The 16,727-nt window shown below is 47.3% G+C and overlaps 1 protein-coding gene and 1 long non-coding RNA gene across 4 annotated transcripts; one reads left to right on the forward strand and one right to left on the reverse strand.

The window, feature by feature from the left end:
* Positions 1 to 965: 965 nt before the first annotated feature.
* On the reverse strand, positions 966 to 12,092 carry Cidec (cell death-inducing DFFA-like effector c). 3 transcript variants are annotated; one of them, NM_178373.4, is made up of 6 exons: positions 12,057 to 12,092; positions 10,767 to 10,844; positions 9,392 to 9,545; positions 4,727 to 4,885; positions 4,453 to 4,643; positions 966 to 2,056 (listed from the first exon to the last, which is right to left on the reverse strand). In NM_178373.4, the coding sequence occupies exons 2-6, from the start codon at positions 10,817 to 10,819 to the stop codon at positions 1,894 to 1,896; spliced, it is 720 nt and encodes a 239-aa protein (NP_848460.1). In that variant the 5' UTR covers positions 10,820 to 10,844; positions 12,057 to 12,092; the 3' UTR covers positions 966 to 1,893. The 3 variants fall into 3 exon arrangements, with proteins under 3 accessions (NP_848460.1, NP_001288224.1, NP_001359193.1); NM_001301295.1 differs by having other exon boundaries at positions 12,046 to 12,092; NM_001372264.1 differs by lacking the exon at positions 12,057 to 12,092 and adding an exon at positions 11,062 to 11,096.
* Positions 10,837 to 13,930, forward strand: Gm52871. The gene is made up of 2 exons (XR_003956347.1): positions 10,837 to 11,462; positions 13,363 to 13,930. It is a non-coding gene; the product is annotated as a predicted gene, 52871 (long non-coding RNA).
* Positions 13,931 to 16,727: the final 2,797 nt, after the last annotated feature.

The raw sequence follows: 16,727 nt of genomic DNA on the forward strand, positions 1-16,727 counted from the left end.
GTGCATGGCATGGGTACACCAATACATATAAAATACAAAAAATATTTGGGTTGCCTTGTGTGTTTTTAACATTTTTATTATATTTATTTGTGTGTGTGTGTGTATGAATAGAAGGAGCGGGAGAGAGGATGGTTCATGGCCCACTCAGCTAAGCTGACCTTCCTGTCAATGGTATCTAGCCCCAGGAAAGTGTCCCCACTTGGGCCAGTGGCTGGTCTGGAGGCTATAGCTCCTTTGCTCTTTGGAGGTCTCCCTCCCTGCCCCGTGGCAGGCTGCCCTCTCTTGTTCAGGCAAATATCATTTAGAAACGGACACACACATGGATTCCATGGTCTGCCCAAATAGCAAACGTGGCAGTGGCAGCCTTCAAAAACCAACTACAGATTCTTATTCTTAGCCATTGATTGATTGATTGACTGATTAATTGATTGATTGCATCTTGTCTCACAATGTCAGACCTTCTATATTAAAAATGACTGGGAGTGAGGATGTAGCCCAGTTGGTAGAGCTACATCCTGGCATGCTGGTGGCCCTGCCTGCAACCCACAGTGCCACACGAGTTGGCTGTGATAGTTCACACCTGTAATGCTAGCACTTAGGAGATGGAAGCAAGAGGATCAGAAGTTCAAGGTCCTTCACTGCAGAACAAATGTGAAGCCAGTCTGAGCTATGTGAGACTGCATCTAAAAGAACAAACAGGCCACTGGTACAGCTCGGCACGTAAAAGCTATGCAAGTCTGCCAACCTGAGTTCAATCCCTGGAATGCACAGTGGAACAAAGTTGTCCTCTGACCTTCATACCTACACCATGGTAGTGGCATGCCGCTACCATGCACACGTGCACACACACACACAGAGGCATGCACATACCCGCACACACACACCAATGATAAGTGCTATCTCCTGTAAACGCTGTCTCCTATACATCTTGGTAAATGGTTCCACACAAAGAACACAGGCAGCGATGAGGTATCAGCATAAATAGTTTACTGCAGACTCTAATACCATTCACTCATTCGTGGAAAAATGAGAACAAGAGAGGCAGCTGCATGCCTTTCCCAGGAGAACAGGAACTGTGTCCATTCAGGCAATGAGAGGCTAAGCCGCGGTTTCACCCAAGTCCAGCTTGGTGAATCTATGAGCTTTTAGGTTACTTACAGGAGGGGCCTGGGTGACTCAGAATCATCTGCATTCCCTAAGGTCCCTCCCTGGCACAGGTGAGGACCCCCCAGATCTGCATCCCTGGCACAGGTGAGGACCCCCCAGATCTGCATCCCTGGCATGCCGGCTTTAGTTAATCTCCACCTCTAACACTCTCTCGCACACCTCATGATCATGTGCAGCTGGGGGCTAGGAGGGAGTGATCAGAGTCCCAGGTGAGAGACCCCCGAAGCCCCCACCTCCTTTTCTTCTACTACAGAGTGCTAACCACTCTGGCACCATGGTCATAGACATAGTTGGTGCTGTGGCATGCTGCTCGCTTGGTTGTCTTGATTCAGGCCAAGGTATGATGGGGGCCACCATAATAATGTCTACTGCATGATGAGTGTGGGCAGCCAGGACCGGGGATGGTGGGGTGCACCAGAGAGGGAGTGGCACGGAAGACGGCACAAGTGGACACAGGGGCAGACTTTGTGCCTGCCAGGGCTAAGTGTTAGTCCTCTAAGCTACCTGAGACAGAAAGGAAGGAACTGGGCCAGGCTAGGAAGTCCTCCTGTGACCAGCCCACCCCAGGGCTCCAGCCCTTCCTGCAATTTCCTTGGTGCTGTGCTGTGAGGGAGGCGCAGGCAGGTGAGAAGCTGTCTGGCTGCCAGGCTCATGGGTGCTGCTAGCCGAGCGCAGGGTCCCCGGTCACATCCATGGCCCAAGGAAGGCCTCTGAGGACTCGGGTCTTCATTGCAGCATCTTCAGACAGGCTGGGAGGAGGGAGGAGGGCTTGGCCTTGGCAGGCTGTTCTTCCTCGGTGGCATCCAGGAACTGCTGCATGTAGCTGGAGGTGCCAAGCAGCATGTGACCGGTGGCCTGCATGCTGAAGAGGGTCCAGCGGAGCATCTCCCTAGGAGATAGCAAGGCGTTCAGAACACTCCCACTCTCTCCCCAAAGGTTTTCTCTGTCTTTTGATGCTGGCTTGAAGCAAGTGGCTTTGAGTTAGCTTCCTTCCTTCCTTCCTTCCTTCCTTCCTCTTTCCTTATCTTTTTTTTTTTTTTTTTTTTTTTGAGATACAGTCTCACACTGTAGCACAGGCTAGCTACGAACTCATTATGTAGCCCAGACTGGCTTTGAACTCACAGTAATCCTCCTGCCCCAGTCTTCTGAATGCTGTTACAACTATGCACCATCACATAAGCCTAACTCTTTTGGTTTGGGTTTGTTTTTTGATTTGGCTATTTTTTTTAAAGATAAAATTTGGAAATATAGTTAGCCTTAGAGTCAATAATCTTTCTGCCTCGGCCTCCCAAGTGCTAGGTTTACAGAGATTCCCCACCATCCAGGGCTTAAGTATGCTTTCCCCTTTAGGAAGATCTAAGCATCATGGCAGTGGGATGACAGAAACACTTCCTAGTACAGACAGAAACTGGGGCCAGGCTACAGCAGTCCTCCCACACACAGCCCTGCCCCTCCTCAGGGGCCGGCTTTTCAGGACCCCTGCTTTTCTCTGTGCTTAATGCAAGTTCTAAAAACAAAGCCTTTTCTTTATCTTTTCTCTTCTTCTTTGAGACAGGGTTTATCAGTGTAGCCCAGGCTATCCCTCTATAGACTAGCCTGGCACACCAGGCTTTTTATTTTCTTGTGATAATTTGTTTCTTTCTCTCTCTCTCTCTCTCTCTCTCTCTCTCTCTCTCTCTCTCTCTCTTGCTGGAGATGGAACTCAAGGCTTTACTCAAGTAAAACCAGCTAATCTACCATTGAACTGTAGCCTCTGCTTTCTTCTTACTATCTTATTTTGAGACAACATCTTACTAAGTTGCCTAGGTTAGCCTTGGACTCACTCTATAGCCTGGGCAAGCCTCTAGCTTGCAATCCTCTTGTCTCACTGAGTTGCTGGTGTTATAGGCCTGTGCCCCAAATCTGGCATATTCTACAAACGAGTGAACCTTGAAAACAGAATTGTTGTGGGAAAAGCCAGTCATGAAAAGACCAACACTGTTTGGTCCTGTATCTATGAGGTATCTAGGCTAGATCAACAGAGGAACAGAAAGTAGAATAAAGGTTAGCAAGGTCTCTGGAGAGGACTGAGAATGATTGTTTACTGTGTACAGCTTCTGCTGCCTGGTACCAAGGTTCTGGAAAGGAAGACAAGGCTTGCACAAACGGTCAGTTATATCACGCTGCGGGCTGAGACACTTAAAGTGGCCACAACAGAAAAGTTTAGGATGTGCATATTTTAGCACATTTTTTCTTTTTCTTTTTCTTTTTCTTTTTCTTTTTCTTTTTCTTTTCCTTTTCCTTTTCCTTTTTCTTTCTTTTTTCTTTTTCTTTTCTCTCTCTCTCTCTCTCTCTCTCTCTCTCTCTCTCTCTCTCTCTCTCTCTCTCTCTCTCTCTCTCTCTCCTTCCTTCTTTCTCTTCTTTTCTCTTCTCTTCTTTTCTTTTCTTTTTGAGATGAGGTCTCATTGTGTATCCTTAACTGACCTGGAATTTGATATGTAGACCAGGCTACTCTAGAACTCACAGAAATTCACCTGACTCTGCCTCCTGAATGCAGGGATTAAAGTCGTGCACTACACCACTTGGTCCTTAGCACTTTTTTTTTTAAACAATCACATTAATACCACTAAGTCACTCAGCTGACCACAGCTTGACAGTGCCTTTTATTTTGTGTGCATCTGTGTGCAGTACCCATAGGTGCCAGAAGAGGGCAACAGATCCCTTGGAGCTGCAGACACGTGGTTATGAGCAGTTTTGAGCAGGGCTGACATGAGGGCTGGAAACTCTTAATGGCTGAGCCATCTCTCCACTGGTGTTTGTTTTGTGGTGTTTTGGTTTGTTTTGGCTTTGAGACAAGGTCCTATCTGATCCAGGCGTCCCTTGAATTCCTGATCCTCTACTTCCAAAGTACTGGGATTGTAGTTAGGTTTTCGCTTTTAACAATGATTAGTTGTGGAAACAGATCAGGATATGAGTGTGTGCTTGGTACTCGCGAGGCCCTGGGCTCTACCCTCAGCACACTCAGGAGGGTTCCTCAGTCAGCTACTATGCAAAGTTTACGTTTGGGGGTGAAAAAAATGTACTTTGCTAAACTAGAAAGAAGCCTTAAAACTACTCCCCCCCCCCACCCCCCACATACCCTAATGCAAATCAAGCCACTTAGATCCCTGCACAGACGGGGCTGTCATTCTTTGTTAGCCCCAGCGTCCACCCAGCCCCTGAGAGAGTTTTGCTTTGGGCAGACAGGTCAGGCCTCTTGTCTTAGCGTTTCTCCCAACCGGTCCCTGTGTGTCCCAACCCACTCACTTCACGATGCGCTTGGCCTTGTAGCAGTGCAGGTCATAGGAAAGCGAGTATGTGTCATAGAGGGTTGCCTTCACGTTCAGGCAGCCAATAAAGTCCTGAGGGTTCAGCTTGTACAGGTCGAAGGTTACCCGGGCCACATCGATCTTCTTAGTTGGCTTCTGGGAAAGGGCTAGCTGGGCTCTCTTCTTGCGCTGCAAGACAAGCCCGTGTAAGCTCACCTCTGGAACATCTCCCGAGCTCTCGACATTCACCCCTGCCCCGGGAAGGCCGTCACCTGTTCTGATGGGGGCTTCCACTTCTGCCCCTTCAGCAGGACCATGAACATGGTATCTTTTGCCAGGGCTTGGAAGTATTCTTCTGTCTCCACGATTGTGCCATCTTCCTCCAGCACCAGGGAGAAGGGCTTGTCTTTAAGTTTCAAGATGTCCTGGACCTGGAAGAAGGTTAGTGACTTTTCTGCCATGCCTATGGAGCAGCAGTGCTGAGAGGCAAAGACTTCCGCCAAAGCACCCAGCTGCCAGAGAAAGACCAAGGAAGCTGGGTCTTACTAAGACACTTAGGTTGGCCTGGACCTCACCATGTAGCACAGGCAGGGGCTGCTGTCTGTTTCTCTCTTCCTGCCTCAGCCTCTCAGGTAACTTGGATTGCAGGCCTACACCACCAGGCCAGTTAAACAGTACTTTAATGTTGTTGATCGTTTCCTTTGTTTTGTTTTTAAGACCATGTAGCCATGGCTGGCCTGAAACTCTGTGGACCAGGCTGGCCTGGAACTCACAGAGATCCACCTGCCTCTGTCTCCCGAGTGTTTGGGATTAAAGGCTGTGTGCCACCATACCTGGCCAGCATTTAAAATTTTTGTTTTTAATTATGTGTATACGTATGTATGCGGGTGGGTTTTTGCATCCATGTCACATGGCCTGAAACTAGAGTTACAGGTGACTGTGAGCTACCCAATGTGGGTGCTGGGAACTGAACCGGGCTCCCTTACATGGGCAGTGCATGCTTTTAACCACCAAGTACTGACATGGCTGGCCCCCAAACTGCACTATTTAAAAGAATTCAGTTTGGTGAAGTATGAAGGATGGTATACACCCATAATCTTAATACTCAAAAGGCAGAGACAGGGGAATCTCAGCTAGCTCAAGGCTAGCTGGTCTGTACATAAGGATGAATGCCAGCCACTACTGCATAGCAAGACCACCCTGTCTCTAGAAAATAGGGGTGTGGGAGTGGGGAAGGAAGGAAGGAAGGAAGGGAGGGAGGGAGAGAGGGAGGGAGGGAGGGAGGGAGGGAGAGAGAGAGAGAGAGAGAGAGAGAGAAGGAAAGAGAGAGAGAGAGAGAGGAAGTTTCTGACTGGGTTTGGGAGAATCTGAATACTAATAAACAAACACAAACAACCTGTTACTGTCATTATATCCCATTAAAGTAGGAATGTCTAGATTTCTTTTGGTATAAATAAAGTAGTAAATTTAAAGTATGAGATCGACTTCTATATTTGCTTGATATTGAGTACATTTTAGAAAACAGTTAATTCTAATAAAGTAGCAAAAAAAAATTAAAGTTAAAAAACAGTTAACAGACTGAGGAAAATAACCTTACACAGAGAAGCCCAACTGTACCACCCTATTCCAACAATCCAATTAAATGGCACAGGACAAATACAAAAACTGATATATATGCCTGTAAGCATAATTCTCTTTTTTATCTTCTTTCTTTCTTTCTGTGTTTATTTGTGGGATGAGGAATTGAGCTGAGGTTTTCTTTAGGAAAAGTATTCTCCCTACTAAGCAACATCCTCAGATATCAACTTAAAAATTACTTCTTAAAGATTTATTTTATCTGCATTCGTAGTGTTTTGCCTGCATGTGTGTCTGTGTTTCACATGCATGGGGTGACCTTGGAGGCCAGATGAGGGTGTCAGGTCCCCTGAAACCAGACCATGGCAGGGGTGGGAATTGAACCTGTGTCCTCTGAAAGAGCAGTCCTGGCTTTTAACCACTAAGCTATTGTTCCACCCCAACAACTTACTTGTAATCTTGTTCCTGCCAAGGCTATATAGATCGTGAGCTGGGGAAACAGGCCATTCAAAACCAAGGGACAGGAAGTAAAATAGCTGTCTTGCTATCTTTAAAAGCTAGTGAGATGGCTCAGCAGGAAAGGGTGCTGGCAATGCAAATGTTAACATTTGGGTTCAATACCTGGAGCCCACAGTGGAAGGAGAGAACTGACTCCCGAAAGTTGCCCTCTGACCGCCACATGTGCCCTGAGGTACTGGCATGTGGTACTCACGCTTAACCATAGACATACACACACTAGTGATTTTAAATATAACCCTGTCCAGAATTTATATTTGGGGAACAATCGGTGATGCTGCAGCAGGGTCTCAGGATGAGCTTTCCTGTGTTACAGTGCTTCCTCATTTTGAGGGCCGATGAGCATGCAGGAGAATACCCTCTTGTATAGACAAGGGAAGGATCCAGACATCATGGCAGCAGATTGGCTATTTATTTTCTAATGATCCAGCAAATGTTTTGTATGCTTCTTACAGATTTTATTAGTTTGATTTGCTTCATATTCGTTTTTTTAAAAATCCTCCACAGCTCGTTCTCTCTGCCTCTCTCTCTCTCTCTCTCTCTCTCTCTGTGTGTGTGTGTGTGTGTGTAGAATGCCTACTCAGCATGAACAAAGCCCTGGGTGACTTCACCCAGCACCCTAGCACCCCAGCACCCCAGCACCCCAGCACCCCAGCATCCCAGTATCCCATGAACCAGGCAACTAGGCAGTAGCACAGGCCGATCACCCCAGCATTCAGGAGGTAGAAGGCAGCAGGATGAAAAGTCACATGTCAACTACGTAGTGAGGTTGAGTTCAACTTCATGGAATCCTATCTCAAACAAACAAACAACAATAAAAACGTCCTCTAGATGGGACTGGTGACTCATGCCTTTGTAATCTTGGAAACCTGATGCAAGGTGGAGTACTAGAAGTTCCAGGCTAGCCTGGATTACATAGTGAGTTCCAAGGAAGTCTGAGCTAAAGACTGAAGCCCTGCCTAAGTGCCTACAGGCAAACCAAGAAACTAACTTAAATAAGCAAAAGGAATGTAAGTGCCAGTGAGATGGCTCAGCAGGTAAAGGTGCTTAGAGCCAAGCTTGCTGGCCTGGATTCAATCTCAGACCCACATGATGGAAAGAGAAAAACCAACTTCCATACTCCGATGTCTATCTGTGTCCCGTGACATGCACGCGTGCACACACACACACACACACACACACACACACACACACACACACACACACAAAACAAGTGGCTAATCATTAAAAAGTAAAATTTAAATTCCTCCAGTAGCACGCAGAGAGCATTGCTGACTTAACAGTCCAGGTGAGGCTCCTAGCTCATCCATGCTAACTAACTGTGCTCCTCCCAGGAGCAGACTTGTGAGATCTTTGGAATGACATGGCTACATGGTAACCACATCTCCAATGCTCTCCCCTCCACTCTGTCCACACCTTTGTGCTGCCAAACACGGAATCAAAGTCCAGGGGGCTGACATCCTCCAAGCCCCGGCAGTAAGAGTCCCTTATGACCTGTCTATGTTACAGAGTCCCCCAGGGCTCCCTGTGTTCCCTGGCAATGGAACCCTAACTAGGAGGTCTCAAATTCTACAACTCTAAGCCTTTCTTAAAGTACCCACTGACAAGGAAAACCCCCAGCCTTAGCCATGACCCAATGTCTGGGGTGGGGGGTATGGATGTAAAGTGTTGGAAGGGGATATGATAAGAAGACCCTAATGATGGAAGTGGTCCCTGGAGCCAAGAGTAAGCCAGTCCTTTTGATTCAAGGCAGGTTCAGCTACATGTCTCATAGACAAAAAAAAAAAAAAAAAAAAAAAATCAGTTCCTAGGAAGAGCAGAGTAAATTTGCATGAATGTGTTAGAAACCTCTACGCTCTCTGCATGCTAAATTGATTGTAACTGAAAACCTACTTCAAACGTTTGGCTTGTGTGGGGCACCTGGACCTGCAGATGTAAGGGTTCCAGCCCCATGCAGCTAATACTAATGGGTCGACACAACAGGTAGAAGCAAAATTAGAAGGGGGTAGGGGCAGGGAGAGGCATGATGGGAACAGGGCCCTGCTCTCCAGACTGCATGCTTCTCCTAGTACCGCAGCTGGCAGCCCTGGGTTTCCACTAATCAGGGAGTACTAATTTTTCAAAGAAAGGCTTTCCTGGAAGTTCCAGCTTGGGAGAGACAGATGCAGGGAAAGTAGTGTGGGGGCGGGTAGGAGATGCAGACCGGAAGCACTGAAATCCTGTTTCCTCAACTCCTGACACTTCTGGAAGGTTGTTTTTATGTTTTGTGTAGTTTTACTGTGTGTGAGTGAAAGGGATGTTGGGGTGTGTGTGTGTGTGTGTGTGTGTGTCAAGTCCTGGGCTCTCAGGCATGACACACCATACCTGGCTCATTTTCCAAGTGTAATAGGAAAAAGAACTGAGAGCCTTTTCATGAAGAAAATACCACCCAGCCACTATTAGCGTGTAAGACAGCAAAGTACTGCCCTCCCTCTGTCACTTGACCATGTCACCTCTCTGTCACACACACAGCTCTCCAGGCACGTAATGCCAACCCTCCAGCGCTGACATCAGAAAGGAACCTTTTTTTTTTTCGAGACAGGGTTTCTCTGTGTAGCCCTGGCTGTCCTGCAACTCACTCTGTAGACCAGGCTGGCCTTGAACGCAGAAATCCGCCTGCCTCTGCCTCCCAAGTGCTAGGATTAAAGGCATGTACCACCACCGCCCAGTGAAAGGAAGCTTTCTTAAGAAAACAACACACGCACATGCGCATGCACGCACACACAAGCCTGAAAGACTGAAGTGGTTAGCAGTGTCAACTCTCAGGCCTGAGGAGAGCCGATGCAGAGTACAGGCAAATTCCTTACCTTGTTCAGGAGGTCCTCCAAGCTGTGAGCCATGATGCCTTTGCGAACCTTCCGATCTGCGGTGCTAACACGACAGGGCCTGGCCCTCGGGGTCTCCCGGCTGGGCTTAGACACCAGCTGTTGGGTCACCACTGCCGTGCTCACTGCCACATGCCTGGGGACATTAGTTTGAACATCAGATGACCTGCCTGCTGCCCACCCCTGCCTACTGAGCTCACATCTGACCCTTCCCTCCAGCCAATCATGGCCCCTCCAGGTGGCTTTCTCAAAGCCCATCTGAGGGTGTGCTTCCAATTTGGATGGGCAGGAAAATCAGCAGAAATCTTGCTTAAATCAGACTCACTTCTGTGGCTGTGAGTTGAGCCCAAGGGTTTCTATGTCTAACAAGTCCCCAAACTGTCAGTGTTGTCTGGTTCTTGGACTAGCCACATTCCCCTCTGGGCTACTCTGCTCTGTGGCCTTGTTCAGTTCGCTGTAAAGTTGGGTAAAATGGGGGAGGCAGCCTATAGAGTATTTTTGGACACTCGGATCCATGGGGTAGAAAAAAAGGAGCAGAGAGGATGTGAGTCTGGGGCTTTCTGGGTTCAAGTTCAAAGTTTGTCTTTGCTACAGAGTTGCTAGGCGACAGGTGACAGAATGCTCAGCTTGCCAGTTTCCCCATCTATTGACTTGACATATTAGCCCCCACTCCCCAGTGTAGGCATGAGGCTCCTGGGAGATCAGCAATGAAGGTGCCCAGTGCAGAGCCTGGCCCTCTCTACTCCAGATATGACAGGAACCACAATGGTGGCACTCGAGAAGAGTGTAACCTGGCACTTGTCCAGACTGCAGGCTTGGACACCACTGTAGGCAGCTCAGATCTAAATCAGATCTGTCACGGCTTATGGTAAGATTTTTTTTTTTTTTGCTTGTTTTGTTTTAATGGATTCTCTGCTTGCTTGTCTGTTTTTGAGATAGTATCTCACTATGTAGCTCTAGTTGACCTGGAACTTTCTATGCATACTACACTGTCCTCAGATTCACCAAGATCCACTTGCCTTTGCTCCCCAAGTGCCAGGATTCAAATTATATGCCAGCCACGATGCCTGCCCGTATCTGTGTTTCCACTACACACCCACATGACTTTGTTTCTCTGAGACAGGGTAGCCTCTGTAGCCCTGGCTAACCTGGAACTGGAGATCAAGCTGACCTTGAACTCACAAAGATCTTCCTGCCTCTGCCTCCTGAGTGCTGGGGTTAAAAGCATAACCGCCCCCCCCCACACACACAGCCACAGCCAGCCCCTAAATGGCTTTTATACCCATTAAAAGTTTAAGAAGTTCTAACTGATGGCTCCTTGGTTTCCCCCTTCCTTTCTGTTCCTGGCTCCCCTCACCTGGACAGCGACCTGGGGTACAGGAGGCTGAGAGACTTCATGGCGTAGTCCATCCTTGTCAGTTGGATTGTGTTGGACCTAGAACACAGGCAGAAGCTTATCTGGTTAGCGAGAAGGGAGGGGTCCTTCTCTTTCTTTCTTTGACCCAATGCGCCCCAACCGCCACGCAGCAACCCTCTGCCCCAGTCTCTCATCTGACCACCCATTTCCCCGGAGTCCACAGTAACTACGACTGAGCCAGCGTCCACCACCCCCACCCACTCCCCAGCTGCTCCCCAGCCTCAGCCTCACTCACTCCATTGTTTCTCCGACCCAAGCTGTGGTCACACTGAGTGGAGAAGCTGAAGTCAGTGCTAAAGAGGCCCGCACTGATTTGTCCCTGTCTCAGGGGACAGAGTCCGCTTCACGCTGGCAGGAGGTGAGTCACACCTCCTGGTGCTGTGAGGGACCTGAAAGTCACCTATAGTCCAGAAACTCCACGGGCAGCCAGACGGTGGAGCCTGCTTTGCCCCATGGGCCCTTGAGCAATAGAGCCCTCCTGAGGTTTAGTGCTGGCCAAGAGAACGTTTCTACTGAAGACCATCTAGGTTTGTGCTCTCCAGTACCATAGCTGCTACCCACACTGAGCCCTTGGCAACATGACTGATGTGACAAAGGAGCTGACTCTGCACTTCTATGGAGCCTTAACTAATTTAGGTAACTACTATGGTTTGTAACTCAAGGTATCAGTCTGGGCATCCCAGCTCTGGTTGGGGTGGTATTGGGCTCACATGCCTGTTTTCCTCCCTGTAGTGCTGTTCTCTGGTTCTTGCCTGCTGGGGCTGTAAGGCCCTGCACAGCCAGTCTCTTTACCTGTGGTACAGCTTGTGTCATACTCAGGACTCCACACAGGCCACCTAGAAGTCCCAGGTTCCCCGTTGCCGCCTCAGGAAAACCTTCCCCAATAACTGGCAGAAGGACCCTCCATCCTGCCCACCCCCTGTCCATGTCTCTGAAGCTCCTGTGTCCTTGATGCCTCTGTTTTCAGCCCTTAGCACAAGGAGCAGAGAAGAACCCAGGAGTGGGCAGGGGACAGAACTGCGACCTCAGCCATGACAAAGCAGTCAAAGTACTCTTCGATTCTGATTAACGCAGGTTCTCCTTGGGTCACCCCTATAGAGTCCCCTCACCACAACCCAACACTACCCAAGCATACTTGTTCCAACCATGTCCCTTATATACCCACCACGGCAATCCCCCACCATCTGCTCTCTAGTAGCCATATACCCCAGCTCCTCACCTCCCCCTCACCTCCCAGCCTCCTGGCAATACCGCGTGGCCAGGCACAGCCCAGGCTTCCCTCCATTTTATTTCTGTCTCCTGTGAAGCCACTCCCCTAGCCCCCAGCCCCAGCTGGGGAAAAGAGCATGGGGAATGAGTTCGAAACTTTCCCCTAGGGATTTTAAGTCAGACTGGCTTCCAGAAGGCCCTGAAACGGGGAAGAAGGCATGTTTCGAAAGCTTTAGAAGAGGTACTGCCCATGGCACTAGGCAAGAGGGCACAGAAGCAATGGATGTGGCTTATGGTCTGAGTTCCGCCCCCACACAGGCTGTCTGTGCTCACACGAGCTGCCTTTTGTTCTCCCCTCTGTGTCAGGAGTAACGTTCATGTTGAAGTCAGGTATGGTGGCTCAGAGCTGTCATCATGATACTTGGTAGGCTGTGGCGTGAGAAGGGCCATGAGTTGAAAACTCTCATGCTATAGAGTTGGCCCTGTCTCACAACCCAAAAACACACATAATAAACATTTGTGCTGGGCAGTGGTGGTGCATGCCTTTAATCCCAGCACTTGGGAGGCAGAAGCAGGCAGATTTCTGAGTTTGAAGCCAGCCCGATCTACAGAGTGAGTTCCAGAACAGCCAGGGCTACACAGAGAAACCCTGTCTTGAAAAAAAAACAAAACAAAACAAAAACTAATACAAATAAAAATAGAAAAACATTTGTAACTTAGGTGCTCAGTGGATAAAAGTGATTGTTGTTGCTAATATGCTATATGTAATAAATAAAATCAGCAATTATGACAAGGTGAAATGTGTAATATCAAAATAAAAATATCTTGTTAAGAGAGGTAGCTCATGCCTGTAATGCCTACAACCCCAGCACTTGGGAAGCCAAGACAGGAAGACTGCTATAGATGAAGCTAGCCTGGGCTACAGAGTGGCAACCTGGCATGAAAAAGGGGGTGGGAAATCACAAAAGTTGGGTATAATGAAATATATGACTCAAGAGACAGAAAGATAATCTCTAATTCAAGACAAGCCTGAGCTATAAAGTCTCAAAAAAAAAAAAAAGAGTATAAAATCTATAATCATTTGTTACAGATACTACTACTAAGAAAAATAAAATTTAGGCCAGCAAGATGACCCATTGAGTCAACACACACACACACACACACACACACACACACACACACATGTCTACATCAAAATCTCTACAAAAACATTATTCCAGGGGTTGGAGATCTGTCTCAGTGGTCAAAAGCACTGGATACCTCCATAGAGGACCCAGTTTCTATTACCAACACCCATATGGCGACTCACAATTGTTTGTAACTCTAGTTCCAGGGATCTGTCACCTCGTCAGGCCTCCGTGGACACTGCATGCATATGGTGTAAAACACTATACACCAGAGAGCCGGGACTAAAGGTGTGTGCCACCAAACTGGTTAAGACGAGTACTTTATAAATGCCTACACATCCGTAGGCACAGCTGATCAGGAAGCTGATTCTAAGGCAGCAACACGAAGCTAGAGCTGTACAGCCTTTCTGTCCTGTAGTCACCTGTCCGGTGGGGACTCACTGGCTCTCACGAGATGCATTATTTAGAGCTAAGCCAATCCCTGGAAGAGGCGACATTCCTTCATCGAGTACTTTCAGTGTGTGCCACGCTAGGGGCTGACAATACATCAGAAAGCAAGACGGCCTTAGCCCACACCTGGAGGAGCTGGGCTGGAAACAGAAGCAAATGCACGAATGAGCAATGGGAGCCAGGAGTGGTGATGTACACCCCTCTCTCTCACCCGGAGCCTCCAGAGGCTGACGCACAAACATCACCAGTCTAAGACCAGCCTGGGCCACACAGTGAAAGGTCTTACCTCAAAGAAAAAAAAAAAGTTTTGTTTATTTATTCGTTGTTTCATGTTGTTTCTTTCTTTGTTTCCTAATAAGCAAGTTCTGGGAAGAAAACAAAAAATGAAAACAATGTAGTTGGCGTGGTGGCTCAGGCCTGGGATCCCAGCACTTGGGAGGCAGAGGCAAGCTGACTGTTTTGTGTTTAAGGTCCCTCCTGGGCTACAGAATGAGTTGCAGTTATGGTTTTATTTTTTTTTGAGTCAACACATACACACAAATATGTCTACCTCAAAACCTCTACAAAAATGTTCATATTATTACAGGGGTTGGAGAGCTGTCTCAGTGGTCAAGAGCACTGAACACCTCTATAGAGGACCCAGTTTCACACTATACACCAGACTGTGAACAGACACCAAGACCTAGGCAACTCTTATAAGGACAACATTTAATTGGGACTGGCTTACAGATTCAGAGGTTCAGTTCATTATCAACAAAGCAAAAACATGGCAGCATCCAGGCAGACATGGTACAGGAGGAGTTGAGAGTTCTACATCTCCATCTGAAGGCTTATAGAAGAAGACTGGCTTCCACGCAGCTAGGATGAGTATCTTAAAGGCTACACCCACAGTGACACACTTCTGTCAATAAGGCCATACCTAATAGTGCCACTCCCTGAACCAAACATATTCAAACCACCACAGACCTTGATGTTCAAAACAGCACGAGGGCCATCAAAATGGCTCTGTGGGTACTTACAAATTCGATGAATTCAATCATTGGGACCTACATAATGGAAAGAACTTACTCCTGCGAGTCACCTTCTGACCTTCCCACAAGCCCCGTGTGTATGTGTCACATATATTAAATAAATTAGTATAAAAGATACAAATTAAACCCCACAAACAAACAACAACAAATCCAACATGTTAGGACAACAAATGTTGGGAGAACGGAATGGCTTATTGACCCAGAGAGGTGAGAGGAGCTGTACTCCAACAGGTGAGCAGACATTGACTGTCCTGGGGGGTGGGGTCGGGGAAATGATACCATCAGAGTCCAAAGAAAGCCATGTAGGCCTGTTATTCCCTCACTTGGGAGATGGTAGAGGCAGGAGGATCATCTCATCTATACAGAAAGTGAGCTCTGGGCTAGCCTAGGTTACATGAGACCCTGTCTCAAAAAAAAAAAAAAAAAAAAAAAAAAAAAAAAAAAAAGGAAAAGATGTGGTGCAATAGATTTGAGATTGGAACACGAATAGCTCAACCCTCAGACAGACAGCATAGCCAGGAGAAAGTCCAAGTGAAACAGTTCCGCAAGGAAGTTCTAGGCAAAGGGTCAGGCCCCTCCCTTCCACATTCACGCCCCAAACATTTATTAAACATTCCATGTGTACTTGGTGTCTCTTGACAGATAGGCCAGAGGCTGACTCAAGAAACTGGCGCACTATGTTTATCACAGGAGGCACGGGGGTTTAAAGAAAAAAAGCAGAAAAAGACTTCCTATGATGGACCACTAGCCTGAGGGGATTCATCCGAGTGCTTTTGGGTAAAGACCCTTTGAGTCTCACTGACATTAATCTCTCTGTAAATACTCCTTGAAAGTTTACACACCATCAGGCACGCTGAGACACAGGGACACGGGTCTCAGTTCTGGTCCCTGCCTTTGAAACTTACAGAGGGGAGGGAAAGCACCAGGCGCACCATGGGAAGATCTTTCAAGACACTTCCGGGTAGAGAAGTACCCGGGCTGTGACTCAGCTGAAGGTGCAGCCATGCAATATAAGCTTGAAAAGGACTGTTAATCCCAGCGCCTGGAAGGCAGAGGCAGGCAGGTCTCCAGGAGCTCAGGTCTAGCCCCATCTTCAGAGTGAGTTCCAGGGTTATATAGAGAGTTTGTAGCTCTACAAAAGGAAAGAAGGAGAGAGGGGGGGGGAGGAGAGGAAGAGGAGGAGGAGAGGAAGAGGAGGAGGAGGAGGAGGAGGAGAAGGAAGAAGAAGAAGAAGAAGAAGAAGAAGAAGAAGAAGAAGAAGAAGAAGAAGAAGAAGAAGAAGAAGAAGAAGAAGAAGAAGAAGAAGAAGAAGAAGAAGAAGAAGAAAAAGAAGAAGAAGACGACGACGACTTGACAGGGGCTGGGAGATAGCTCACAGATAGAGTAGAGCTTTACAGAGGACCTAGGTTTGGCTCCAGCACCCATATAGTGGTTCACAACTATCTGTAATTCCAGTTCTACTGGATCTGACACCCTCTTCTGTCCTCTTAGGGCACCAGGCATCCACAGGGTGCACGTGTGGATATATACAAGCAAAAAATTCATAAAATAATAAATCATATTTTAAAAGCTTGATACATTCAACTGTGCACAAGATGCATGCCTGATGTCAGAGGAGGAGGTCAGAAGAGGGCATCGACTCCACTGGAACCAGAGTTATAGATGGTGTGGACCACCAGGATGGGAATGGTGCTTGGGTTGGCTGTAAGAATAGCTAAGGCTCTTAATGGCTGAGACAGCTTGTCTAGCCCCTGATACTTGTTTTAAAGAAATTTTCTTTTAGTTTTGAATTAATAAATGTTGGAAAATTGGAAACGTAGTGAGAAACTCCATGTTGTATTTCTTCTTGTAGCTTTTCAGCAATATTTTATTTTATTATCTTATTATATTTTTTGTTTGAATCCTGATTTGAATTATGTGCCTAAATAATGTTATAAGAAAGAGTAGTTCTAAGGCCTTATATTATTTTCATGGAAGGATTGCAGAGTATTTGGCTTGTACTATGTCATTGCCCAAAAAGGCTTAGTGTTGTTTTTTCCTGAAGAAGAAAGCTAACTTACCATATCCAATGCTGACTCTGCCCT

This window comes from Mus musculus, chromosome 6 (genome assembly GCF_000001635.26).
Source record: "Mus musculus strain C57BL/6J chromosome 6, GRCm38.p6 C57BL/6J".
Classification (NCBI taxonomy): domain Eukaryota; kingdom Metazoa; phylum Chordata; class Mammalia; order Rodentia; family Muridae; genus Mus; species Mus musculus.

Coding starts and splice junctions, on each gene's coding strand:
- Cidec (NM_001372264.1), bottom strand. Junction 4,886..9,391: donor TGGAGGACCTCCTGAACAAG/GTAAGGAATTTG, acceptor ACCTTCTTCCAG/GTCCAGGACATCTTGAAACT. Junction 4,644..4,726: donor GGAAGCCCCCATCAGAACAG/GTGACGGCCTTC, acceptor CTTGTCTTGCAG/CGCAAGAAGAGAGCCCAGCT.